Source organism: Adiantum capillus-veneris, chromosome 19, assembly GCF_014529385.1.
Source record: "Adiantum capillus-veneris isolate H3 chromosome 19, ASM1452938v2, whole genome shotgun sequence".
NCBI lineage: Eukaryota > Viridiplantae > Streptophyta > Polypodiopsida > Polypodiales > Pteridaceae > Adiantum > Adiantum capillus-veneris.
Genome location: NC_140949.1, coordinates 75,838,897 through 75,866,305, shown reverse-complemented (window position 1 = coordinate 75,866,305; position 27,409 = coordinate 75,838,897). Strand labels below are relative to the sequence as shown.

General features: G+C 44.9%; 1 protein-coding gene across 1 annotated transcript in view; it reads right to left on the bottom strand.

The window, feature by feature from the left end:
- The window catches only part of ERMO2 (Sec23/Sec24 protein transport family protein), a 42,024-nt gene extending 16,225 nt beyond the window's left edge, over nt 1-25,799 (bottom strand). Inside the window, exons 1-12 of the mRNA XM_086490810.1 lie at nt 25,615-25,799; nt 23,848-25,492; nt 23,635-23,773; nt 23,342-23,532; nt 23,130-23,237; nt 22,835-23,038; nt 22,504-22,735; nt 22,272-22,421; nt 22,029-22,185; nt 21,759-21,886; nt 21,353-21,678; nt 21,084-21,266 (exon numbers count right to left, since the gene is read on the bottom strand). Of these exons, the coding sequence (XP_086346936.1) occupies nt 21,084-21,266; nt 21,353-21,678; nt 21,759-21,886; nt 22,029-22,185; nt 22,272-22,421; nt 22,504-22,735; nt 22,835-23,038; nt 23,130-23,237; nt 23,342-23,532; nt 23,635-23,773; nt 23,848-25,437 (3,408 nt within the window). The 5' untranslated portion in view covers nt 25,438-25,492; nt 25,615-25,799. The remainder of the gene's footprint in view (nt 1-21,083; nt 21,267-21,352; nt 21,679-21,758; nt 21,887-22,028; nt 22,186-22,271; nt 22,422-22,503; nt 22,736-22,834; nt 23,039-23,129; nt 23,238-23,341; nt 23,533-23,634; nt 23,774-23,847; nt 25,493-25,614) is intronic.
- Nucleotides 25,800-27,409: the final 1,610 nt, after the last annotated feature.

The window sequence follows — 27,409 nt, the reverse complement described above, 5'->3', positions numbered from 1 at the left end:
GTGTCCGACCTTTGTCCATGTGCCAAAGGAGAAGCGACAGAAGTTAGACTTCAAGTCGAAGAAGCTCATCTTCCAGGGCTATTCACGAGAGTCTAATGGATACGGATTTTATGATCCTGACGCCAAGACCACCACAATTAGCCGTGATGTGACTTTCATGGAGCTTTTCAGCACACCTGCAGAGGGGGCAGCATCCAAGCCTATACCTCCTCTTCCTCCACCTCCTTCACCTTACCCCAACCCTATCCTTGTCCCTGTACCCTCTACATTGCAGCCAATTACTTCACCCGATCATGCCATGTCAAATTCCGATTCTGATGTGGATGATGGTTCTCCTCCGATGGAGGCGGTCCCACTTCGCAAGGAAAAGTTAGTACTTGGTTGGCTCTACTCTACGGTTTCTTCCTTTGGAGTCACGACGTTACCACACTCGTCAAAACCTAGATAGCCTCGACGTTCTGCACGCCTCAAGAAGAGGCAAGTTTATGACGGCGCAGAGTTCGTGAACTTTTGCACTCATGTCCCACATTCAAGCTTCACCAGTTGAGCCTTTCTCAGTGGAGGAGACAGAGTTGGACGCTATCGAGCGGAATAAAGCCTAAACTTTGGTTCCCAGGCCCAACAAGCGAAAGGTGGTTTCTACGAAATGCATTTTCAAGACAAAGTACAAGGCCAATGGTTCCCTCGACAAAAACAAGGCGAGACTTGTATTTTGGGTTTCACACAACGACCAGGCGTGGACTTTCATGAGACCTTCGCTCCCACCGCTCGCATGACTACCATACGCACAGTGTTTGCTCTCACAACCAACTTTGGTTGGCCTATCTTCCAGATGGATGTCAAAGGTGCTTTTCTGAACAAAGATTTGGATAAAGAAGTTTATGTGGAGCAACCTCCTGGGTTTTGTATCCCAGGCAAGGAGGATTGGGTCTATCAGTTGTGGAAAGCATTGTATGGACTGAAGCAAGTTGGACGACAGTGGTACCTCACACTTGACCCGCACAAGAATTTATTTATTTTTTGCTTCTTGTGGTTGCACGTAACCCGAGACCACTTGGGCGTGTCGATCCCTAATCTAAGTTTTTGAAGAGTGGCAGGTAACCCAAGGAAGAAGGGCTTGTCCAGTCTCGCCTTGTTCCTCTTTTCCACTCATTGAGAGCGGACATTGCACTTAGCGGCAGGCCAATCGACATGAGGTGGGAAAAAGCAACCTTGGTGTTCAAGGCCACTAAGGTGTGCACCCGCAGGAAAGAGTCGAGCTTGGGTAAGAGAAATGCTTTCTTAAACGCAGATTGCAAGCCAAGAACTCAAGAACCTCACAAACCTCAAGAACCCAAGAACCCCCAGTAATCGACGAACTAAGTGCATGGTCATCACCCGAAGCGAAAAGGATACTTTGCATGAAGGTGATGAGAGTGGAGTTGGAGAAGCAGTTTCTACACCAAGTGTCACGTGACACATCCCAACCCTATGTGTCCGTGGACAAGCTACACCACAGCAGGGTTCAGTCAGTCCAGTCAGTTTAGATTAGCAGTGATCTGGCACTTTTGTGAGTCTATTCGTAGACCGTGCATGCCCAATCACTTAGCATAGATGCATATCCTCCGGTTGCACACAGCATGATCATCGGAATTCCCATCAGAATCCATTAGCATCAGTTAGGGGAATTTTCGAAGCATTTAGCCTATTTTCCTATTTATTGGTATTTTCACTTATTATTTTTAACTGAGTTTCCAACAAAAGTAGGTAGGGCAATTTTGCTAAGTTGATATATAAGCAAACCCAAGTTAGCACTTTCTGGCAGAAGAGGCAGCAGGAGCTTCCCGCTCAACAGGCAACTTCTCAACAATACCCCCCCGCAGTGGACCCTCGCTATACCTCCCATCCCATTGGCATTTTTCCACAGCATCAGCACCGCCTTGAAGCTCCCACCTTCTGGCGCATTGTTCCCCCTTGCATGATCGCCCTATAGTGCTATTTCAGCCAACGTTTTCAATTGCAGAAAAGCTCCATTTTCAGCCAGTGTTTTTCATGCAAAAACGCAAGCAAGTCCTCAGCCTTCCCAACGTTTTTCAGCCCCATTACTAACGCTAGCAAATCCACAGTTTCAGCCTTGAAGAAAACGCAGATTTCAGCCATAGATAAACGCAGCTTCTCATCAGAGGAATAGTAGCAGATCAGCCCACATTCAGTTGCAAAAGTCCCCCCAAGTTTAGCCCAAGAAAACGCAGCCAAAACAGTCATTTTCAGCCACCGAAACAGTTCCCGAATTCAGCGATTAGACGTCTACAGATTTCAGCCATCGAGTCATCGTCATCACCGTCGTCATCATCGGCATAGTCAAACTTGCATCTGTCCACTGCATACGCATTGTACACCTTTGTGCAATCAAAGAATAGACCACTCTCGCCGACGAGAGTGGGGCCTTCGGAGGAGGGTTTTACAACCTCTCGGGTGTCGTATCTCTTCTCTCTCCTTCTCTCAGTCTCATTCACTTGCACGCACAATCCACTCACTTTGTTCGTGACCACAGCACTCTACAAGACGGAAAGCTCTCTCTTTTCCTAAGAACTAAAAGGAACCTTGAGCAATAAAGATCACTAATCTTGAGAAAATACAACATTCATTCCGATGCACCTAACATTGGTATCAGAGCTTTGGAAGTGTTCTGCATTACTCAAGGAAAGAACCACAAGAAATTTTTTTTGCTTGTTGCGATCGCAGTAACCCAAGTTTACTTGGATGTGGCGATTCCTAATCGTGTTTTGTTGAAGAGTGACAGGAATCCCAAGAAAGAAGGCCTTGTCCAGCCTCCCCTTGTGTCTCTTTTCACTCATTGAGAGCGGACCTTGCACTTAGCGGCCGGCCAATTGACTTGAGGTGGGAAAAAGCAACCTTGGTGTGAGCGCAAGGCCGCAAAGAGGTGCGCTCGCAGAAAAGGGTAGAACTCGGGTGAAGAGAAGATCCTTCTCCAACGCGATTTGCAAGCGAAAGAAAACCTCAAGAACCCCAAGAACCCAAGACCCTCAAGAACCCAAGATTCTCACGAATCAAAGACCTCAAGAACCTCAAGACCCTCAAGAACCCAAGTTCCTCGCGAACTTCAGAACCCAAGATTATAGTGCATGGTCGTCACCCGAAGCGGAATGGATACTTCGCAAACAGGTGATGAGCATGAGAGAGGCGGCGAAGATTTTTCCCAACCAGGAGACTTTTTCGACCCTCCCCCTTCGCCATCTACGCCATGAGTTGCACTCACTCCTATGGAGATGATGGTCAAGTCGATGTTGGACATGATGGCACAACAACAAGAAACGAATCGAGTTGCATTGGCACAACTCGCAAGCAAAGCCGAAGAACAAGCAGCAAAGGACCATGCACAAGAAGCCAAGGATCGCGAGCGCGACGAAAGAAACGCAAGATTCGCCACACAACAAGAAGAAAATCGACTTGCTCAGAAACGTGAGCGCATTGCTCTTGCCGCAAAACAAGAAGAAAATCGACTTGCTCTCGAACGCGAGGGCGATGAACGAGATGCACGAAAAGCAGAAAAGGACGCCGAGCGTGAAGCTCAAAGGGAGCTTCGCAATCAAGAATTTATTGCCAAAATCCTAGTCTCGAAGACAGAACCACCCAAAGATCGTGAAAGTTCGTAAAGTGGCGCAAGTCACGACGAGGATTCCAACCATCCAGTCACAGAAAAGTTGACTTTCAGTAAGTATGACGGTAAGATGGATGCTACAGTTATTCATTCTTGGTTGCATCAATTTAATGCTTATTTTGCGACAACTAAGAAGACAAGAAATAGCAAAGTTTTGACGGCAGCTATATACCTTGCCGGTGATGCCATCAATTGGTACCACGCATGGCAAGAGGCACAGCTAGCCGCGCACCTTGAGGCAGCTGACGATTTCACGCCCCTCTCTTTTAGTTGGGCTGATTTCCAAGACAAAGCTCAAGGCGTGGTTTATGCCACCTCAGTACCTGGCACGATTGAAGGACGATAGGCGAGCTCTCAAGCAAAATGGTATGCCGGTTATGTCTTTTTCTAATCGTGTTTTGCAGCTAGGTACCCAATTACGCATGTCGGATGAAGAGCGCAAAGAGGCTTTTCTCTTTGGATTGGAAGAGTATATCAAGTACGATGTCGAGGTATTCGATCCAATCGATCTCAACAAGGCGGTGGCGATTGCTCTCACACAGGAGATAAAGCACAACAAGGGAAAGCCTAAGGAGAACAAGACTTCCACAAGTACCTCACAGACTCCTCAGAACGGTAAGAATGGTAAGAATGATAACTCTTCTAACCCATCTTCCAACAGTCTCTCATCAAAGAATTCTTCCAATGAATCTAAGGGTAAGGCTAACACAATTGCTAAACCTAAGCTTACTCCAGATGAAAAGGTAGCACAAGGAATTGTAGGAGGTTACATCACGTCGGAAGAACAAAGCACTTATTCTAAAGAAGGTCGTTGTTTTCATTGTCACATAAAAAGAACATGTCCTAAGCTTGAGTCGAATGAATCTAAAGAACCCACAGCACCCACTACATCTGTCAATGCAATGAATGATAACACAATTGTGTCCAAAGTTTCTCAGGACGCTCCCATTGATGATTCTCTCAATAAATGTTATGGTCGTACGTCGGGGCACCGTTTTGTCATATTGTTTGACCCAGGTAGTGAAACCGGCCCGTAGGGCGGTAGGCGTTGGCTTTCACCCGAAATTCTTTTCTTTATACACACACACAGAGCACTTTGCAAAGAAGACCTGTAACAGGAGTTAACACTTAAACACACACACGGCTTGGAAGCTAGAATGCTCCGAGCAGACGCCGACAACCTGTAGGCCCCAAAATTGGCGCCCCTTTCGGTATTTCTTTATTCTTTAGGAGGGTAAATTACAAGGTAAGGTCCTGGGAATCCTTCACGTATATCCACCTAGATACCATTTGATTTGGCCAAATTTCGGCAACATAACAACCCCAAAACTTGCGTGAACCCCAAAACCCCTGCTGGAACTCGCTTGCACTGTCGTATACCCTCTGATTCCTGTCCAAAAACAGTAAATTCAGCACGCTGTATTTACTGGTTTTTGCCCTGTTTTCAGCCCCAAACAATCCCCTAACTGTCCTCTGCCAGTGGGGCACGATTCCCAATGGTCCTGGCGTCCGTATGGCTGAAAAACAGTGAAATTACAGCGCATACACAGCGCTGATTTTGCACCTGTATGGTGAGGTTATGACCCTCACCAGTGCTTGCTTTGGAGCAGCAACTAGCTACCCCTGTTCCTGCTCAAGGAGGCTCTTGCCTCAGCACAAAAGCATGAACCCACACAACTGTACATCAGTCAAATGAGGAGCCCTCTTGTGGGGCATCACATAATTGCACGTAGGGGAGAGAGAGAGCAGTGTGTAGTGTGCAGGGCATCACTCCTAGCACCACACTGTACATGAGAGGGAAAGGAAGCACTCCATAGCTCTTAACCTGTGACAGGTTCTCAATGAAGCATCCTCCCAGCATAAATCGAGCGCCCCCTCTTCTGCCCTTAACCTGTAATGCATCTGTGAACAAATAGATGCAAAAAAGAGAAGATTTCCATGGCTGCCAAAACCTGCGTATCGCTGAAAACGCAGCAAAACAGCCCTGTAAACACGCATCTGATGCCTTCCAATGCTGAAAATGGGCTCCTTGGACCTAGGCAAAGTCATGGGAAGCTCAAAAATGGAAAGAAATGGCTGAAAATCAGCGTTAACAGCCTCCAAAACTGCTCTCAAAAGTCAGTTACGAGTTCTCTTCTCCCAAACTCGGTAAATTGACTAAGAAGTGTCACTTGGCACTCATGCATGCAATTTCCCCGCATTGGGTTTCCTCCTTAAAAATCTCTCAACTGGTGCATCAGTTGACTTTGCAGCAGTGTACTAAAATGTTCCATTGGTCATACCGAAGGTAATGACGCGAACACATTTCACGGCCCAAAATAGCAGTTCCCTAATTTTTAGGAGATGCTTCCGTCGGGCTCCCGCTGGTCTTCTGACCATCTATCCTCATTGGGACCGCATCCAAAAGTGCAATGTGGCCCAACTGTCGAATACTTTCTGTTGGTGATCCCACCTTGACTTTATGCCTTTATTGAGTTCACTTCCTAGTATCCACCAACTTGCTAAGTGCGACGGGGGGGACCTGTATGATCTTGCTCTGAGCCTAGACATCCCCTTACTGTACGAATTCCAATGCCGACCAACTTCCCGTCTGCGGGTGAATCTACCGTTCACATTGGCCATACAATGTCCGACCATTTGCAACTTCAAAAACAGGGTCTCAAAAATAAAACAAAAATCATTGGAAAGAAACCAACAACTAAGGTTAGCAATTGCCACGTCCTCGTGACATACCCCCCTCTTGAAATCGCAAACGTCCTCGATTGCATACCATAAATACATGCCATAGATGATCTTGTGTGGTAAGCACCCTTTTATCATCGCATGTATCCGCAAGAAAGACTGTCAAAACATATGTACAAATGACTTAATGAGACCTTCATACTTTTGTCAAACTGTACACTGCTGTTGCACTGAATCCATGAGTACATTTGATGTGCTAGCTCTATCATTACCCCTCCTTTGCAAACATTGGGTTGGGGCATACGTATGCTGTAACCCAAAGGCCTCAAGGTAAAGCTGCAATACATTTGGTGACTCTGATAGTTCATGCTCTTCCATCCACTTTGCATCCATAGGTGGATAGTTCTTGAACTTCACCATAGCATCTTGTAACCTGTCCCTTAACTTTTACGTGTTGCAAAAGGCTCTTGCCTCTGCAAACGAACATAATTCCACAACCTGACGTACCACCCACGACCAAGCAAGCTCAAATTTCAAGATGATTTACCAATGCATCATAGAATCCAAGCAATCGCCTCAGAGAATCGGCAAGCAGCATGTCACCTGGCAGACCCACGTCACTCCCGCAGAAGATCAAGTGGCCAATCTACCACCGTGAGACCTCTCCCTATCTCATCTTGGTTCATACTTGCAAACCCTAAAACGCAGCAGAAAATAAGCCTTAATTTGACCACTTTTTGGCAGGGCGAACATGCGGAATTTCTTGTCTGTCCTGTAAAGAGGAACCCTCTTCCATAATTCCATTCCCTTTGTCGGCCATAGTGTAATCCCGTATTCCTGCACTGTGTGTCTTTACCCTGAACAATCCAGGCTCACTCTTTGAGGAAAAAGTGATTGATATCCCGGCAATGGAACCATGAAACCGGCCCGTAGGGCGGTAGACGTTGGCTTTCACTCGAAATTCTTTTCTTTATACACACACACAGAGCACTTTGCAAAGAAGACCTGTAACGGGAGTTAACACTTAAACACACACACGGCTCGGAAGCTAGAATGCTCCGAGCAGACGCCGACAACCTGTAGGCCCCAAAATTGGCGCCCCTTTCGGTATTTCTTTATTCTTTATGAGAGTAAATTACAAGGTAAGGTCCTGGGAATCCTTCACGTGTATCCACCTAGATACCATTTGATTTGGCCAAATTTCGGCAGCATAACAACCCCAAAACTTGCGTGAAACCAATTCCCCTGCTGGAACTCGCTTGCATTGTCGTATACCCTCTGATTCCTGTCCAAAAACAATAAATTCAGCACGCTGTATTTACTGGTTTTTGCCCTGTTTTCAGCCCCAAACAGTCCCCTAACTGTCCTCTACCAGTGGGGCACGATTCCCAATGGTCATGGCGTCCGTATGGCTGAAAAACAGTGAAATTACAGCGCATACACAGCGCTGATTTTGCACCTGTATGGTGAGGTTATGACCCTCACCAGTGCCTGCTTTGGAGCAGCAACTAGCTACCCCTGTTCATGCTCAAGGAGGCTCTTGCCTCAGCACAAAAGCATGAACCCACACAACTGTACATCAGTCAAATGAGGAGCCCTCTTGTGGGGCATCACATAATTGCACGTAGGGGAGAGAGAGAGCAGTGTGTAGTGTGCAGGGCATCACTCCTAGCACCACACTGTACATGAGAGGGAAAGGAAGCACTCCATAGCTCTTAACCTGTGACAGGTTCTCAATGAAGCATCCTCCCAGCATAAATCGAGCGCCCCCTCTTCTGCCCTTAACCTGTAATGCATCTGTGAACAAATAGATGCAAAAAAGAGAAGATTTCCATGGCTGCCAAAACCTGCGTATCGCTGAAAACGCAGCAAAACAGCCCTGTAAACACGCATCTGATGCCTTTCAATGCTGAAAATGAGCTCCTTGGACCTAGGCAAAGTCATGGGAAGCTCAAAAATGGAAAGAAATGGCTGAAAATCAGCGTTAACAGCCTCCAAAACTGCTCTCAAAAGTCAGTTACGAGTTCTCTTCTCCCAAACTTGGTAAATTGACCAAGAAGTGCCACTTGGCACTCATGCATGCAATTTCCCCGCATTGGGTTTCCTCCTTAAAAATCTCTCAACTGGTGCATCAGTTGACTTTGCAGCAGTGTACTAAAATGTTCCCTTGGTCATACCGAAGGTAATGACGCGAACACATTTCACGGCCCAAAATAGCAGTTCCCTAATTTTTAGGAGATGCTTCCGTCAGGCTCCCGCTGGTCTTCTGACCATCTATCCTCATTGGGACCGCATCCAAAAGTGCAATGTGGCCCAACTGTCGGATACTTTCTGTTGGTGATCCCACCTTGACTTTATGCCTTTATTGAGTTCACTTCCTAGTATCCACCAACTTGCTAAGTGCGACGGGGGGGACCTGTATGATCTTGCTCTGAGCCTAGACATCCCCTTACTGTACGAATTCCAGTGCCGACCAACTTCCCGTCTACGGGTGAATCTACCGTTCACATTGGCCATACAATGTCCGACCATTTGCAACTTCAAAAAGAGGGTCTTAAAAATAAAACAAAAATCATTGGAAAGAAACCAACAACTAAGGTTAGCAATTGCCACGTCCTCGTGACAGGTAGTATGCATGATGTGATCAGTTCCTCTCTTGTTGAGAGAGCCCGCCTCGAAGTTAGTCCGAGATCTCCTATCGAGGTCTCTGGCTTTCGTCCTGGTATGGACGCTCTCATCACGAAGGAGTGCCTTGATGTGTTGTTTGCAATTCAACAGACTGCCTTCACTAGAAGATTTGTTGTTTCTCCTGTGATATGATTTTAGGCATGACATGGTTTAGTGAAATAAACCCTCTCGTTGATTGGGAGGCTAGCACTTTAACTCTCAATGCCAAAAGTGATTCTCCTACTGTTTTTCATGGAGTGGATACTTCTCCTTCTCCATCTCTCATTGCTAATATGCGGGACAAGATTGAAAGGATTCGGGATAAGGAGATTCTCTCACTCTCTCTTTCTCCACAGCATGACACATAGGATTTGCATGATTGTGTGAAGCATGATGGTGATTTGATTTACCATGATTTGCATGATGAATTGCATGAACAAGATGTGATTGTTCACAAGGATGATCTGTTAGTGGATGCTTTTCCTAGCGAAGCTAACCTCGTTGTAGATTCGATCAATCACGAAGATCCGATCTTGGCTTTCAAGTCGAGGTCCAAAGAACCCCCACAGGACGATTCGATCATTCCGGACGAACCGATCTTGGCTCTCGAGCCTTGGTCCAAATACCATCACAGGAAGTATTATGTGTTCGCATGATTGATACGCACGCATTGTTCGAGTGTTTCATTCGTGAAGGTTTCACGTATTTTAGTCAGCATCGTTATGTGATCCCTTTTGCTAGGCATGACATATTGTATGTTGAGCACGTTTCTCTCATGGATGAGCACGAATGTATGCGGATTATGCATGAAAAGTTGAAAAGTTTGTATGTCAGGAAGTCACATTCCATGTCTCTTCCTTGGCATGACACAGTTTCTGAACGAGCACATGATTGTATTGAGTACCACGCATGGGCATTTCCATTGTGATTTGCCACAGTTGATTGATTTCGATCAAACAGAAAAGATTCGACCTCATCGTTTGCATGTGTTTGATGAACGGATTGTCACTCCGTCTCTATGTTCGTCTACATTGCATACACAATCTTTAGAGAAGACAAGATTTTTTTCCTTCACTTTACATGGAATGGGTATGTTCATGGTTTTGTGTTGGAGATGGTTTCAGGAATTTTCAGCCATGGAGATTTTTGAAGACAAAAGAAGCAGGTCTCTAGACGAAGTTGAAGCATCGAAGGAGCCACAGAAGACTTTGAGTCGCTTTCGACGCGGCCCAAAGAAGCAAGCGTTGCAAACATTTATGAAGTTCAAGTACCGCACAACCCACACATCAGAGTGGGCCGGCGAAGAGTCTCTTCCAGGATTCCAGATGCTGTTGGCGATCTCCCTCGACGCCATACAGTTCGGTACCAGTACCTCACTTTGAAAAGGAGAGGATGTCACGTGACACATCCCAACCCTATGTGTCCGTGGACAAGCTACACCACAGCAGGGTTCAATCAGTCCAGTCAATTTAGATTAGCAGTGATCTGGCACTTTTGTGAGTCTATTCGTAGACCGTGCATGCCCAGTCACTTAGCATAGATGCATATCCTCCGGTTGCACACAACATGATCGTCGGAATTCCCATCAGAATCCATTAGCATCAGTTAGGGGAATTTTCCAGTGCATTTAGCCTATTTTCCTATTTATTGGTATTTTCACTTATTATTTTTAAGAGACTTTCCAACAAAAGTAGGTAGCGCAATTTTGCTAACTTAATATATAAGCAAACCCAAGTTAGCACTTTCTGGCAGAAGAGGCAGCAGGAGCTTCCCGCTCAACAGGCAACTTCTCAACAATACCCCCCGCAGTGGACCCTCGCCATACCTCCCATCCCATTGGCGTTTTTCCACAGCATCAGCACCGCCTTGAAGCTCCCACCTTCTGGCGCATTGTTCCCCCTTGCATGATCGCCCTACAGTGCTATTTCAGCCAGCGTTTTCAATTGCAGAAAAGCTCCATTTTCAGCCAGCGTTTTTCATGCAGAAACGCCAGCAAGTCCTTAGCCTTCCTAGTGTTTTTCAGCCCCATTACTAACGCTAGCAGATCCACAGTTTCAGCCTTGAAGAAAACGAAGATTTCAGCCATAGATAAACGCAACTTCTCATCAGAGGAATAGTAGCAGATCAGCCCCCATTCTGTTGCAGAAGTCCCCCCAAGTTTAGCCTAAGAAAACGCAGCCAAAACAGTCATTTTCAGCAACGGGGGCCTTGGAGGGGGTTTTGGGACCCATCTGGTGTCTTAATACTAACAAAACCGGAGAACAATAAGGTGATGTGCTAGGTTGGATGAGACCCTTTTCTAAGTGTTCTTTCACTTGGTTCATTATTTCTTCAATCTCGGCTCAGCTAACTAGATAGGGCGGCCGCTTCGGTGGTGTACTTCCAAGAATCAAATGAATCCTGTGGTCCTCTGGACGAGGTAGAAGCAACTCACTCGGTAGGCCTTCAGAGAAACAATCAACTTGTGTGTACAGAAATTCTTGTCGTTCTTTATCCAATCCAGACATATTGGCTCTTTGTTCATCATTCAATTCTTTCAATGTAAGGTGCAACGGAAGTGAATGTTGATATTGCTCAAGATGACTGCTCCAAACTGTGCTTAAGGGTTCCTTTTACTTACGGAATGGAGAGCCTTCCGTTCCTTTAGTGAGAGAGTGCAATGATTACAAACAAAGTGAATGCTACTGTGAATGAAGGTGCTAAGACTGTGAGAGAGAGAGAGAGAGAGAGAACACCAGACGGTTCTCAAACCCTCCTCCAAGGGTCCCCCCTCTCTATGGCGAGAGAGGTCTATACTATTGATTGCACAAATCTGGTACAATGGTCTAGATGCAATGGACTTGCCGACAATGGTGACGACGACAACGAATGGCTGACATCTGAAAACGCTAGGGCTGAACTATTGAAATCTGCAAAACACTAACTTTCTGTTGATCTCTGACACCGTGTCGACGAGGACGGCGATGGCGACGAAGCGACGACGATGCGCTGAAAACGCAGATGCTGAAATCTGCGGACAGCGGGCTGAATCTGAAAACGCTGGCAGACTCGACGGTATGACGAGGATCTACTACAGGTAGGTGAGATCTGCGAGGCTAATTTTTGCCAAAAAGTGCTAGCACTAGGTTTCTTTTATAATGACTCAGCAAATTTGCCTACTCACTTTTTGTCACAAAGCGGGCACCACGTGCCAATAGAAAAGAACAGACTGAACAGACTTTTAGCACTCCAATAACAGCTGAATTGAAAGAGAGAGAGACGACAAGCGACACGGAGTGGCGGAATTCCACCCCAGAGAGTATTGGCCCCAAACCTTGGCGCCCCTTTCGGTATTTCTTTATATTGCAACAACACAGTACAAGCCCGTACTCCAGACTCTGCACCTTCTCCAGGAAGCATGCCAGAGAATGAGCCCTAACCTCATATTTAAAGGCGCTTGGCCTAAAAAGCAGTTTACATGAAAAGCTTTCAAACTCACAAGCTTCTGGTCCAACAAGCAATGCCAAAAGCTGTCAGCTTTTCGTAAATCGCGCTGGTGTCCGTACAGCAGGCCACGTGTCAACCCGCCACGTCAGCAAATCAAGGTTAGGGTTAGGGTTAGAGTTTTTGATTTTAGGGTTAGGGTTTTTGACAGAATTAGGGTTTTTGATTTTAGGGTTAGGATTTCAATAGAATTAGGGTTATAGACAAAATTAGGGTTTTTGATTTTAGGGTTAGGGTTTCATCAGAATTAGGGTTTCGAACAAAATTAGGGTTTTTTATTTTAGGGTTAGGGTTTCAACAGAATTAGGGTTTTTGATTTTGGGGTTAGGGTTTCAGCAGAATTAGGGTTTCGACACGTCAACAGTTTGTACATCTCCCCTTCTTGAAAGAGAGTAATCGTCCGCGATTACAGCATATCTGCAAAACAACTCAAGTTAGCTCAAAAATTTCCGAGGGTCATTCCGAGGGACATTCTGAGGGACAATCAGTCTGCTCTTTTTATTAAGGACTTAGCTTCTCCTTTCTGCTCTTTTGATCAAGGAGTTAGCTTCTCCTTTCAGCTGTTTTGATCAAGGAGTTAGCTTCTCCTTTCGTCCAGATCGGAACTCTTGATATTTCGGCGTAGTAAAATTAGCCATCACACCCAGACCGTACTGATCTTCCACGGGTGTCTTGATGCACTAAAATTACATACCCACGTAATCTCATCCAATTAGGAATATTCAGTGGTTGGCACATCACAATGCAAGACAAATGCTCACATATGCATGTTACAAGACATAGAAACATAAAGCCGCCGATGAACACTCCTCCCGCATAACCTAACAAGGTCCGGGCCGGGAGATATTAAACGACTCCCGCATAACCTAAAAAGGTCTGGGCTAGGAGATATAGAGGCCTTTTACAACCAAACGCCCCCCAGATCGCAGCCTGCGTCGTTTGGAGGTGCTGAGAGTAACCACTACTCAGACTTCTTAATACTCCTCCCGCATAACCATCCAGGTCCGGGTCGGGAGTCACAACAACAATTATTTTACAAGCATACAACCAAACGCTCCCCAGGCATCGGCTTGCGTCGTTCGGAGGTTTTCAAACATACAACAAAAAGCTCCCCAGGCATTAGCCTGCGTCGTTCCGAGGTTCAAACAATACCAAAACAATATTTCTCACTTCTCCACCCGGCGTAAAATCACCAATCATTGAAATTAGTATCAAACCAGAGTAACAATTCAAATCGGCACCAAAATAGGTTCAAAACAGATACCATCCATTTCAAATAAATTCCAAACAGGATCACCAAACAAGATCAAGCAGAACTCAAACTTAAAAAGCAATCTCGACATTAGTCGAGCTTGAAAAGTTGACTGATTTTCCATCTTGAAACCTACACCAAAAATTAGAGTTAGGTTCTTTTCATAAGGTCGTAGCCGAGCACAGCATGGTCCGTTAGCTCTTGGACAAACAGTGTTGCTTTGGCAGCAATGGTAGTCCCAAGATAGCAATCGCACTAAACCTCCAAGGTCATCTGCTCGTGAAGAGACGTCTACTGAGAGATGTTGAGAAATTTCAAAATATAATCTAGTAGGGTTTCCATGGCAAGCATTTCAAGATACCCCCCTCTGGCAGAAGTTGCACTCTAAAGGAAGATGTCAAAAACCATATAACTTCCGACAATTTTTATTTTTTAATTTTTTTCTTGAAAGCTTACCAAGTACTTGGAGTATGCTGCTTGGTAGTTGTAGAAATCAACATCTGCATGGCACTGCTTCTAAGAAAAACAGTGACTTGAAACAAATCTGGATCCTTCTCTTGCAAGTGATCTTAATTGGCTTATACCCTGTAAGTAAGACATGAGCGGTGAAGACGGGAGCGCGCCCGATGCACGAGGAAGTAAGGGTGGGAGTGGTTGATACCTCAAATATAATTCAATTCCAATAGCTTTGCCTGCTCTTTTGTAGGACCGGTATGCTTTCAAAAAAGCACACGCCTGATGCTCTGATACCACTGTCACAAAGCGGGCACCACGTGCCAATAGAAAAGAACAGACTGAACTGACTGTTAGCACTTCAATAACAACTGAACTGAAAGAGAGAGAGAGACGACAAGCGACACGGAGTGGCGGAATTCCACTCCAGAGAGTATTGGCCCCAAACCTTGGCGCCCCTTTTGGTATTTCTTTATATTGCATCAACACAGTACAAGCCGGTACTCCAGACTATGCACCTTCTCCAGGAAGCATGCTAGAGAATGAGCCCTAACCTCATATGTAAAGGCCCTTGGCCTAAAAAGCAATTTACATGAAAAGCTTTCAAACTCAAAAGCTTCTGATCCAAAAAGCAATGCCAAAAGCTGCCTGCTTTTCGTAAATCACGCTCGTGTTCGTACAACAGGCTGACAGGCCACGTGTCAACCCGCCACGTCAGCAAATCAGGGTTAGGATTAGGGTTAGAGTTTTTGATTTTAGAGTTAGGGTTTCATGCAAAATTAGGGTTTCTGATTTTAGGGTTAGGGTTTCAGTAGAATTAGGGTTTTGGACAAAAATAGAGTTTCTGATTTTAGGGTTAGGATTTCAACAGAATTAGGGTTTTTGATTTTAGGGTTAGGGTTTCAACAGAATTAGGGTTTTTGATTTTAGGATTAGGATTTCAACAGAATTAGGGTTTCGACACATCAACAATTTGTTACACTTTTCCAACAAAAGTCACTTATTAATAAATAAGTGAAAAATGTGTAAATTGGGAAAAAGGGTTCTATGCACTGTATAATGCTCATGATGGGTACTAAATGTCATGTTTATGATCATGTTGTGTGCAACCAGAGGATATGCAACTACTCTAAGTGCCTGGACATGGCACGGCCTGCGCACACGCTCACAAAGGTGCCAGAACACTTCCTAAGCTGACCTGAACCCTAGACCTGAGATAGCTTGTCCACATGCACATAGGGTTAGATGTCCACATGACATCCCCTCCTTTTCAAAGTGAGGTACTGAAACCGAGTTGCATGGCTTCCTTGTAGTCCGCCAAACAACTCCTGGAATCTTGCGAAGAACTCTTCACCGCCCACTCTGTGCGATACTTGAACTTCATGAAGGTTTGCAATGCTTGCTTCTTTGGGCCGCGCCGAAAGCGACGCAAAGTGATCTGTGGCGACTTCAATGCTCCAACTTCGGGTATGGTCGTGGATTTACCTTCTTCAAGAATCTCCGAGGAGGAAATTCCTCAAACCACTTCCAACACATGTAGAGTAACTGGGAAAACACTATTCTGCCTAAATAACTGTGCATGCAATGCGGATGAAACAAAGTGGCGTAGTGTCGCACCGTTCACCAAACGCACGCAAAAAGTGGGGTCGAGAGTATTGTCTGCCCAATCAATGAGAGGGTTATGCTCACGAAACCATCTAATGCCGAAAATCATATCACATCCTAAAAGAGGAGACACTACAAATTTCCGACGGAAGGACGCTTGTTGAATAGTAAATAACACATCGAGGCACTCTCGTGTAATGAGAGAGTCCATACCGAGAGCGAAGCCCGACACCTCGAGAGGAGATGTCTCGCTAACCTCCAAGCGGGCTCTATCTACAGGAGAGTCACCAATCACATCATGCATACTGCCTGAATCAAACAAGATCACATTCGCATCACCATAACACTTCATGAGAGACTCATCAACTAGAGGATCATGAGAAACTTGGGACACACGAGTGTTCTCATTTATGGCATTAACAGAGGATGTGGGTTTTGTGGGTTCGTTAGCTTTGTTGGATTCATTCTTAGGACATGTTTTCTTTACATGACCCTTGACATGACATTGATAACATCAACCTTCCTTAGAATAAATGACTTGTCCTGCTACCGTTATGTATCCTTCTATAATTCCTTGTGCAGCTTTTTCATCCGGGGTTAGCTTAAGGTTTAGCAGGTGCTTTAGCTTTACCCTTAATTTCATTTTGAGAGTTCTTTTCCAAAGGATTAGAGGAAGATTGGCTAGAAGAGTTATGTTCTTACCATTCTATGGGTTTTGAGGATTCTGAGAGGTACTGTGAGAAGACATGTTCTCCGGCTTTCCTTTATTGTGCTTCATCTCCTATGCGAGAGCACTCTTGATCTCTTACTTTGTCCCATGCGTGGTAAAGTTTTGTGCTTTCGTCCATCTGACTCGGATCGGTCCCCATACAATCTGGTATTAGTCCTGCTTTTATCTTTCCTTTTCTGCCACGTTCTTCTGCTTCTCTAGGGCTCTCTGGCCTACCTTCTGATTGTTCTCGCTGCGCCTTTTGGGGGCACCTTGCAAAGATGTGTTCTTGTTCCCCGCAGTCAAAGCACTTTCCCTCTTTGAGATAATTTGCTCTCTGTTCCTCGATTAATCGGGGTCGTGCGTCCTTTTTCTGCAACTTCCTCTTTCTTCTATTGTTCATTTGTTGCGTTTTGTCCCGTCCTTGGCGTCAAAACTTCATCAGTGGGGTAAGTCAGTATACCCGAATGTATAGAGAATCCCCACTTAGCATGTACATCAATTGTTGTATGGACTCGGACTTCTGCTCAAGGCAGTAATCTCGGATCTCTTTAGGAAGTTCACAGCAAAACCGTTTGATTTGCTCCTTGAAAGTGACCTTCTTAAAAGAAGAGGTCGGTAGAAAAGCATCCCAAAATCTTTCACAATAAGCATCCAAAGTGTCAACCTTGGTCATCCGAAGATGGATCCAAGCGGTCTTGACTCCTCACATCTCATTCGTACTCCTGAGTCAACCAAGAAGAAATAAAGAGCCGTTTGAACTTTAACCACTTAGTCGAGGCTTCTCTCCTGAAAAGAAGAGTGGACCACCACGTTGGTGTTAAAGTTTAGGCATCTCAAGTGAACTGCCAATGTGATCCCATTATTTAGCTTGGCTTTTAGGTATTTATTTTACTTATTTGTCAAAGTCTTGGGTAGGGCAATTTACTGGGATTGCTATATAAGCAACCCCTTGCCTCCATTGTATACACATTCAATTTTTCATTGCCAAGGTTGATTGGTTCATGATATGTAGTCAAACCTGATGAACTTCAAAGGGCATAATAAGTGCTTGAGAAGCTTCTTATTTGAAATGTTGTTTCTTGGTGCACATTGATTGCAGCATATGCCCAACATAGCTGTGGCAAGGAAGCTTTGAGCTACTTTAATTGGAGGGAAGGGAAGGCCTTTATCCAATGCATTCACCTATGCTTGCACCTTGAAGGCCATTGAAGGGTCACCCATTGTTAAAATTAAGAAAAAACAAGGCAAGCTAATTAAAAAGAAAGGAGCATATTCTGAGAAAGGTGAGGAAATGCTTTGGGCAATGCTTTGGTCCTCACCCGATACTGTGCTCAAAGCATTGCCCATCACAATATGCTCTCCACTAGCTCTTGTCGATGAAAAAACCAACCCAGGGCTCTGTTTTGACGACCAAAATGTCCTTAAAGCTTTATGTGCTTCTCGAAGTGCACCACATTCGGCATAAATATCGGCCAAAGCATTGCCGAGCACAACATCTTCCTATGATGGCCTTGATTAAAGAAAAGATCAACCATCAAACTTGCAAAACACTTCTTTGCTATATCCTCTTCTCCCTCACTAATCGCTTTTGCTCTACGGGGTACACAATAAAGGAAAAAAATAACTCACTGTTCTTCTCCCCAAAATCTGCCCCTCTTATAAAAACTCTCCTCCAAGGCCGGAAAGGAGAGAAGCCGCACTTCCTCTCATATATCTACTTCAAAAAAACCTCCCTTCAAAAGCTTTTTATGACTTGGTTGCTTGCGGATCTAATGCACGGCACGTAAATCTCTCCCTTGCTGCAGCTCGTTCCCTAAAACCTGCTCATAATTCCCCTCAATGTTTTTTTTGTAAAAATTGCTTTGTTCACTTGCAAGCAGAAGCACAGCACGGAACCTCTTCCTTCTTGATGATGTGGCAAGCCGTTTCTTCGCATGCATCAATTTGTTCCCAACTAGCTCCAAATCAAAGCGCTCTATTCTGCTACACATTTTTTTTCCTCCTTGCCAAAATATTCTATACACATGTCCACAATCAAATCTAGCCCAAAAAAGGCCTTCCCTTCTCTCCAGTTAAAGTAGTTCAAAGCTTCCCTACTACAGCTATGTTGGCATATGCCGCAATCAATGCGCTCCAAGAGATAGCATTCCGAATAAGAAGCTCCTCAAGCACTTAGTGTGCCCTCTGAAATTCACCACATTTGACTACATATCAACCAAAGCATTGCCCGTCACAATACGCTCTCCAATAGCTCTTGTCAATGAAAAAAACGGATTGATGGCTCTCTTTTGTCGAACAAAATGTCCTTAAAAACTTGTTGTGCTTCTTGAAGTGCGCCACATTTGGGATAAATATCGGCCAAAGCATTGTCGAGCACATCTTCCTATGTCGAGCACACATCTTCCTATAACGGCCTTGATTACTTCCTTGCCACTGCCATGCCAAGCATATCCCTGCAAGCACTGTACTCCAAGAGAGGACATTCTGGAAGTAAACTCCCAAGCAACACATTTGACGTACATATCAAAGCAAAGCATTGTTAATTTTGAAATGCCAAGGCGACAACAAGTACCAATAATCCTTCTGAGAGGGATGATGTCACAAAATGATGATGTGGCAGTACTACCCGGACACACAGCAACAGCAACAGTAGATGACGTGGAAGCTGTATGACGGATTGATGACGTGGTAGACTGTCCGGACTATCCAAAAAGTGCGCTAACTAGCTGATCACGTGGCAAACTCTCCGGATTGTCCGAAACGTGCGCTAATCGGCTGATGATGTGGCAACTGTACAAACGTCCGCAATTCGCACTAACATGCTGACGTGGCAATTGTACGAATTTTCACAAATTCAGCTAACTACAGTTTGGGCAGTTTTTGGGCAAGATGCTTTTGGGATAAACTGCCTTTGGGGCATCCCTTGTAAGAATAAAAGAGCCCTAAGGGCCTCACTTCTCAGAGCATCTGGACACAGAGTCTGAGAGCGAGCACTCATGGGAATTGTACTTTGCTCAAAGATTAATATAAAAAGAAATACTGAAAGGGGAGCCAGTCTTTGGGGCCAATACCTCTGGACACAAAACTCCGTCGGGGCGTGTCGACTCTCGCTCTCTTTCTATTAAAGTTCAGTGATTTTGAAATTTCTCTTCGTGTGTTGCTATTGATTTCTCGCTTGGAGTGTCCAAGCCCGTTACAGATGATAATGCCTAAAATCCTGTAACCTGTCTCAACTTCACCTTGTGGATGCGGAGCATCACGACACCGTATCAAATATATACCTTGGCAACCTCTTAATAGCCACAGTTATACTAAATCCCAATAAGTCGTGAAAAAATCTCTACTAAGACCATCATCAGCAGTACAAAGAATGAGCCAAATTGTGCACTGCATCTCCCAACTCATCCAAGAAAAAAGGAGCCACCAAGTGAAGGCACGTGTCTATCGTCACTTGCCTCCTCGTGAAGTCCCTCGCCACTTCATGAAAGTGCGAGACTTGATCTCTAGCCTACAAAACCTCTGGAGTGACTACCTCTATTGTGAAGAAGTGCTCATAGAAATCCGAAGCAATAGCTAGCATTTGATCCAACTCCATATGCAAACACCCTGCAAAATCCCTGATTGCACACGTCGTAGACCCTGCTGGTCTCTCTCTATGCATAGCAAAGGAATCCTCCGTAAAAAGATCAGCAGTCTTGATGTGAATGCTAAATAAGCTACAAGGATCATGATTCATATCTGAGATCTCCACGAGGATGATGACGTGATTGACTAGAGTCTTTGTGCATGTGCTAGATGTGCGGAGTCTAGTGCAAGGGTGCATGGAGTCAATGTCTACTGAGCTAGTTTTTGTCCTTCGCCTGTTTCGTAGGCAAAATCGAGGGCGATTACTCTCTTTCCAAGAGGGAGAGGTGTCACAAATGTGATGGCGTGCACGACCATAAGGTGGCCATTGACCTTATAGTGGCCACTGAACACAAAGAGGCCAGACCAAAAAGTTACAAACCCTAAAAACCTACGCAATGATGAGGAGGCTGAGGTTCTTGCAAAACACACTGCAAATCGCATTGATGACATGGCGACCATTTGGCCAGGATGGCTCTGTAGATCAACTTGCCAGCAATTCCAGAGGAGCACCTCCTGGCGGTTGTACCTTTGTGATCATCAATAAAGGAAAAAATTACCCAAAAGGGTGCCACGCCACCAATCTCTCTTGTCCAAGAGAATCACGCTACAACATCTTCTTCTTTTCTCTCCCTTCGCGCTTTTTGTAGTTAAGTTTACTTCAAATTGTGCAGCACTAATTATTCATTATCACATATTGTAGTAGTGTACCATGTGCTTTATCTAATCACTCGTCCATAGTGGTTATAGTGATATCAAAGATTCATTGAACCAATGCACTATCTGAGAAACATTAGTGACTTTTGTAGCTCAAACTTATATCACAAAGACAGCCGTGAAACTTGTAAAACTAAAACTACTGTTAAACAAAAGCAGACCTTTCTCTCTGTATGATTGGAATAAAACAGTAAACCTAACAAAAAGGCAGTTATATGTAAGCATACCTTGCTGAGGTCCCCACTTTGCACAGCCTCAATCCCCAGCAATTGAACTGAAAATTCAACCGGCATCACACTTCCTACCCAAACAATAAGTTGCAAACCATCGTTAAATAGGAAGGCACCACGAGAATCAAGCTTTTCAGCTGTGAGCGGCAGGGGTTGTACGGCTTTCACATCCACACCACCCTTCAAAATAAGCAAACCCATTAGCTTCAAAACGAATCAAATTTCACTTCAAGTAAAGCGTGTTGAGGGATGTTGTCGGACCATACCCTTGAAAGACATTCATCCAACCGAAACATGGTCGGATACAGAAGAGTCAAAAGACGAGGAACAGACATCACCATCATGTCAAAACTAGCAGAGAGGCGCTCATCTAACGTTGCATTACCATATCCTCCACGTAATGCCAGGCATTTGTACAGGGAAAGACAATAGAGTGGTAAAAGCTTAAGAGATTCGGGATAGATAAGCCTTCCAGTTAACGGATGTTGTACACCAAACATATTTTGATACTCGCGCAGGGCACGAACTAGCTTGGCCTGCACTATTTGCTGTCTCACTTCCTCTAGCTTTGAGACGAGCGATTTCTCTAGTGCTGCACGCAAGAACACCATCCAATCAACACCTAAACAAACAGAAATAGCACTACTCACCAGGGTAAAACATAAGGCATACCTAGCCTTCCCATCAACATCACAATCGCACCAGTGTCTGCACTACGGTACATTTCATTCAAGTCTGAAACAAGCGGAGCAGCAGCTGTATGCACACGGATGCGTCTCTCACCATTGGAGGAGGTATACCTTTAGAGGAATGTTAAAAACAAACACCACCTTATCTGGAGCTACTCTAAGACTAACTAGCAATAACTAGACCCAACAAATGGAAAATTGCATTCTCTGACAATAAAATATTAGCCCTACAGTCTCAACCAGGCGAGGATACAGCAAAGCAGACTGAAAATAGGCCGTCTGTGTAGTCAAAAGTGTTTCTTCAAGCGTCAGTTGCATTGCAAAAGCCTTATCGCAATCGACCGCCGGAAGCGCCATAAGGTCAGAGCTGCGCAGCATGAAATGCCCGTGGTAAGTGCTGAATCTCATACCTGCGAAGCACCAAACAAGAGAATGAAGAATATACATTCTAAGTGATGGCAGCACAGCCGCTTGCTTGATTAAAATAAGTGCTCACCTTTTCCACAGCGAATTCTCAGCACAGCCTCCCATGCTGTCTCTCTTGTTAGGTCCCTAGCAAGTTCATAGTTAAACTTCTCTCCATGTAGATGGAGCTGAAACAAAGGGTAATGGTAAATCTGCCCCGCCGTGTATTTTGCTAACGTACCTACCAAAGCCAAAATATCATGTTGAATATTTGAAGGATGTATAGATCCACATCAAGGAAAACCCAACTCTACAAATCAAACCTAATGATGCCAGATCCATGTAGCCATCTCCAAATGCATAAAGGTTGACACTTATTTGCACTTTTGAAAAATCAGCTGCCATTTGTTTGTAAAAAGGATCGTCAGGATTCCGCAAAGAAGCCTCTTTATCAGTCCCATACACCCGTGGATCATCACCCCGAATCTTCAACCTGCCTACACCTAAAGAAGGTAATGTGCTTTGGAAAAACAACAACTTGCCTCCAAGTTGACTCTGCACCAGACAAAGAACAGTCAAGCAATCAAATAAGTTGCTGATCAATGTTCCTACATATACTTGCTCAAAATTAACTAAAACGAAGATAAATTTTACCATAATCATGAAAACTGCTCGTAATGATGGGCCAACAGCTGACTCTACATTCAAATTGTCTTTAAACATGGAGGGAAGACTGTTTAGTAAGGCTTCAACTACAGCTCTGGACTCTGAGAGGTTTACCAAAAGATCATCAGGCATCGGCAAAAACGGATCATCAAGGTCTGCAACTACCATCATTTGAGGTTGTGTCAACGTGGACTGCCATGGAATCAAACCAGCGCAAGATCTCCATCAATCAAAAAGTCAAATTTTCACATGTCCATAAATTGCAAATGTACCAAAAACTCACCTTTAAGCTGTAAAAATGCAAAGTACTATCGAAGGTTAAGAAACCAATTTGAGTTCTTGGATATCCTGGAAGCTTGTCAAGGCAGGACCTTATTGTATCTACTGCAATCTGCAAAAACCATTCCATAAACACCATACACTTCAACTGTTCGGTCTTCTGCACATAACGAACAATAGAAATCAAGCAGTCTACACACTAGGGTCTCCTGCTACCTGCAGCATTCCAGTCTTGATTGCAGATGAAGATACATCAATAAGGAAGAAGTAAACTGGTGGCATGGGAGGTCGAACCATATACTCAGCCGGAGCAATAAATTCTACACTGCCTTGACATAACTCAGGGCGCTCATTGGCATCTGTTCGCCTTCCAGTCTGATCAACAGGGCAATAATATTCAGACGGAACTGCATCAGCATAACGCATGTCAGCTCAATTCTACAAAAGAACCTGGTTGAAAACCTAACTGTAATAAATTTGAGATTTCTTCAGAGCCACAAAAAACATGCCTTCATTGTTTAAGCTGCACAAATTGCATTTCCACCGCCTCCCATTGTCTGTGAAAACTGCAAAAGGATTTATATAAGTTCGGCAGCGGCGACAGCGAATTATACCGGATGAGCCAAAGTCTATAACAGGAACCTCTTCCTGGAAATAGATGAACGCACTTATAAGCCAAGAAAATGATGTGCATCAGCAATTCACAAAAACATTGCACCTACATTTTCAGGGGGTTGGGCAAGGGGGTGCGCAACTGCTCCCAAAGGAAGATGCCACCTGGCAGCCAGCGATTGAGAGTTTGGCAGTGAACTACATGTTAAACGGAAATATCTCCCATGAGAACTAGCAGGAGATAATGAGGCCGGATACTCTGTTTCTGCTCCAGGTCGAGGCAGAGCATTTACATCAACAGTTGACTCCATGGATCCAGGGGCAGTTACCATGGAGAGGGATTGGAATTCTTCTACCAATCCCTGCACACTTTGAAAAGGAGGAGCTGCTCCAGGATAAGGGAAAGTACCCCTATTCAATTGTCCATCCAAAGCCAGAGAGGGCGGCCCTCCTGCATACTGAGGATATTGAGAAGATTGGGTGGCTACCTGTCCAAATGATGAAGTTTGAGCAGGCCCTATTGCTGGCGGATAAGGGGGAGCTGCATGAGCCAAACCCTGTCCTTGGGAGATACCTTGGGCCCCCAACTGTCCTGGAAAGCCTGGGACCACAGGAGCCGAATTGGGCAAAGAAGGGGGCCTAAAAGTTCCTGGCATTGACGTTGGGGGTAAACCAAACGTGGGTGGACCTCTTACAGGAGCTGTCCTTGATGCATTTGGTGGCGAAGAGAATGAACTAGTTGCTACTTGTGAATTGGGCCCAACTGAAGTCATCGGATTTGATGCTTGACCAGGTGGAAAAAGGGGTGGTGCTTGACTCATTGAAGAACCCATTGAAGCTGATGGATACGGGCCTAAGGCATTCTGATTTGCTTGATAAATGCCAGGCAAAGGTGGCACCGTTACTGAAGTGGGCTGAACTGACCCAGGAGGCAACATTTGGTTTGAAGAGGTAGACTTTTGAGATAAGGGAAATGGCCCAGGAATGCCTGACTGATTCCCACGCATTGATCCCGTAATGGGACCTTGTGCAGATGCGGAAGTCTGCTGCAAAAGAGGTGGTGTCGCAAAAGGCCTGCTGTAGGGAGGCATACTTTGGCTGGTTATCGAAGGTTGCGGCGGCATGGGATTCTTGCTGTAGGGAGGCACACTTTGGCTGGTTATGGAAGGTTGTGGCGGCATCATGGAAACTGGAGGAGCAGCAGCTGTATTAGGAGGTAAAAAGGAAGGAGGTGTGGCTGCACGTTGGTACATCTGCCCAAATGTCGTCGAAGGCAGAGGCCCAGCTGTTGGTGCTGGCTGATTCAGGGAGGGTCCTGTAGGTGCTGGCTGACCGAATGTAGTTGAAGGGAAATGTCTGCCTGTAAGTGCTGACTGACTTTGAGGGGCCCCAGGCAGTGCTGAGGGTCCTGTAGATGTTGGCTGGCTCGAAGGGGGTCTGTACACAAAACCAGGAGCTTGATCTGGTGTACTAGGAGGCCTATATACAAATCCAGGTGTTTGGTTTGGAGGAGGCCTGTATGCATAACCAGCGGTTTGATCTGGTGTGAATTGAGACATGGGAGACCTCCCTTGATATTGTGCTGGCCGTGGAACCTGTGATGTAGCCCCTGCAGTTCCTGGTGTGTAAAAATGTGTCTTCCCTGAGTTTGCATCGGGTCCCATTGGTGCCCCATCCTGACGGGGCGGAGTGGACGTCATGGCTGCAGCACAGCCTTCTTCGACAAGCTAACTAGAAACGGTTATGGAACAAGACCTGTGCAAAGCAGAAAGACCAGGAAGGGCGCTTGAATGCAGCATAAATGGGGTTGATCCCATTAGATCAAATATGCGGATGCAACACAGATTGAGCTCTAGCAAGAGATGAAGAGATCTTACCTAATGATGAACGTAGGGTTATCTGAAGAACGATGTAACATGCAGAGAGGCAAACCTCGACAAAGAGCTCTACAGAGAAAATTGCCCTTCAGGCGCCACGCTAAATTGGAATCGGCTCTGCGCACAGCTTCACAAGCAAAAAAGCCAACATTGTGTATTTTAACGCGTGGAATACGTAGTAGGCCTAAAGGTTCCTCTAAGGGTTCTACAATCGTCTCTCTCCCTCTCCTACTTTTATTGTTCACGTATACCGATTTGTAGTGTGGTTGAAAATAAAACCGGTTGTAATTTCCTTGAATCTTGATTTTCAAGGTCCATTTCAGTTATAAATACCCTACATTTTGGCATAAATCCCAGCTAACTAGTTTTCCCTTAAAAGAACATGGCCAAGCAAATGGTTTTTTCAAGCATTGGACATGGAGTAGAGGTCTTACGATATGCAGCCTATACCATAGACTACTTTGCCCACTTATGGATCATACTCGCCATGAGAGGGATTGTTATCATGGTTGGGATAGCCTCGAGCAAGTACTGAGCATGATGATTTCGCGCATGATTTGGTGTAAGCCCTATAGCATGCATTCTATTATCAGAGCAAAGTTGGGGGAAGCAATTATGGTGTTGGAGTCACTCTTAAGAGCTGTGACTTTCTTACAAAGATTATGAGAGCCCCCTCACAAGAGAGTTTCTTGGCTCGTAATGATCTCTTCTAAAAACCTAGCACAAGAGGGAAACAAAGAGTGTTGGTATTACTTGGATAAGTTGGCATCGAATGGACATTGATTCTTGAGGATTGAGATGGAGAGGATATGGATCCAACCACCAATCCCTTTAAGTCAAAGATGGTGTTTTACCACATTCATTTTTTACACATTCCCATGGATGGGTTCATTGCTCAATCACATGCTATGGATACACACCTCTCCTTACATACAAGTTTATATCAGGGATATACTCACAGGCTCTAAGAACAAAGACAAACAGATGGGCACCATTCCAATACACTATAAGATATGTGAGCTTGGTGGCTATGAGCACTTTATAAAATGATGTATGGGGGAGGTATCATTGCCTCTTCAAGGAGGTCGTTGGTCCCCTTTGTCATGTCATGGAGCATGAGAACCCAAGATGCCTGAGAATATGAAGGACTTCCTTTACATGTCAAAATAAACAATCACATGTCCATAGAAGCATAGCCACCCCTGCAATAGTTGAGAGCATGGAGTCCCTGCAAATATACAAAATAGCATACTACAATCGGCATAATCAATAAATCTGCATACCTGAAATATCATATACACACATAATCCAAAAGGAGATCGATCTAAGAGAGATAGAAAGCAAGAGAGAGCATGAGAGCACGTACACGGGCACCCCCTAGAATGGAGTGCACGTAATGCTACCCGTGCACGCGAGAGAGAGAGAGAGAGAGAGAGAGAGAGAGAGAGAGAGAGAGAGAGAGAGAAATGAAATGATATATTAACATCTTCAAAAAGTTCAAAGTAACCTACGAGACAAAAGAGTTTACAAATGGTGAATCTGATACAATATCTGTGTAAAAGATTGAAAACTAAAAATTGAAAAAGGGGGAGAGAGAAGAGGAGAGAGAGAGAGAGAGAGAGAGAGAGAAGAGAGGAGGAGAGAAAAGGACACATGGCATTTGGTACAATCTCCCCCTTAAAAGAGTGAGCATTTTCCTCTTGCATGTATTTATTTATAGATTTCAATCAATGTTCAAAATGATTACAATTGTCCGCTAGAACATAAAACTGACCATTGGAACTCTGTGAACTAG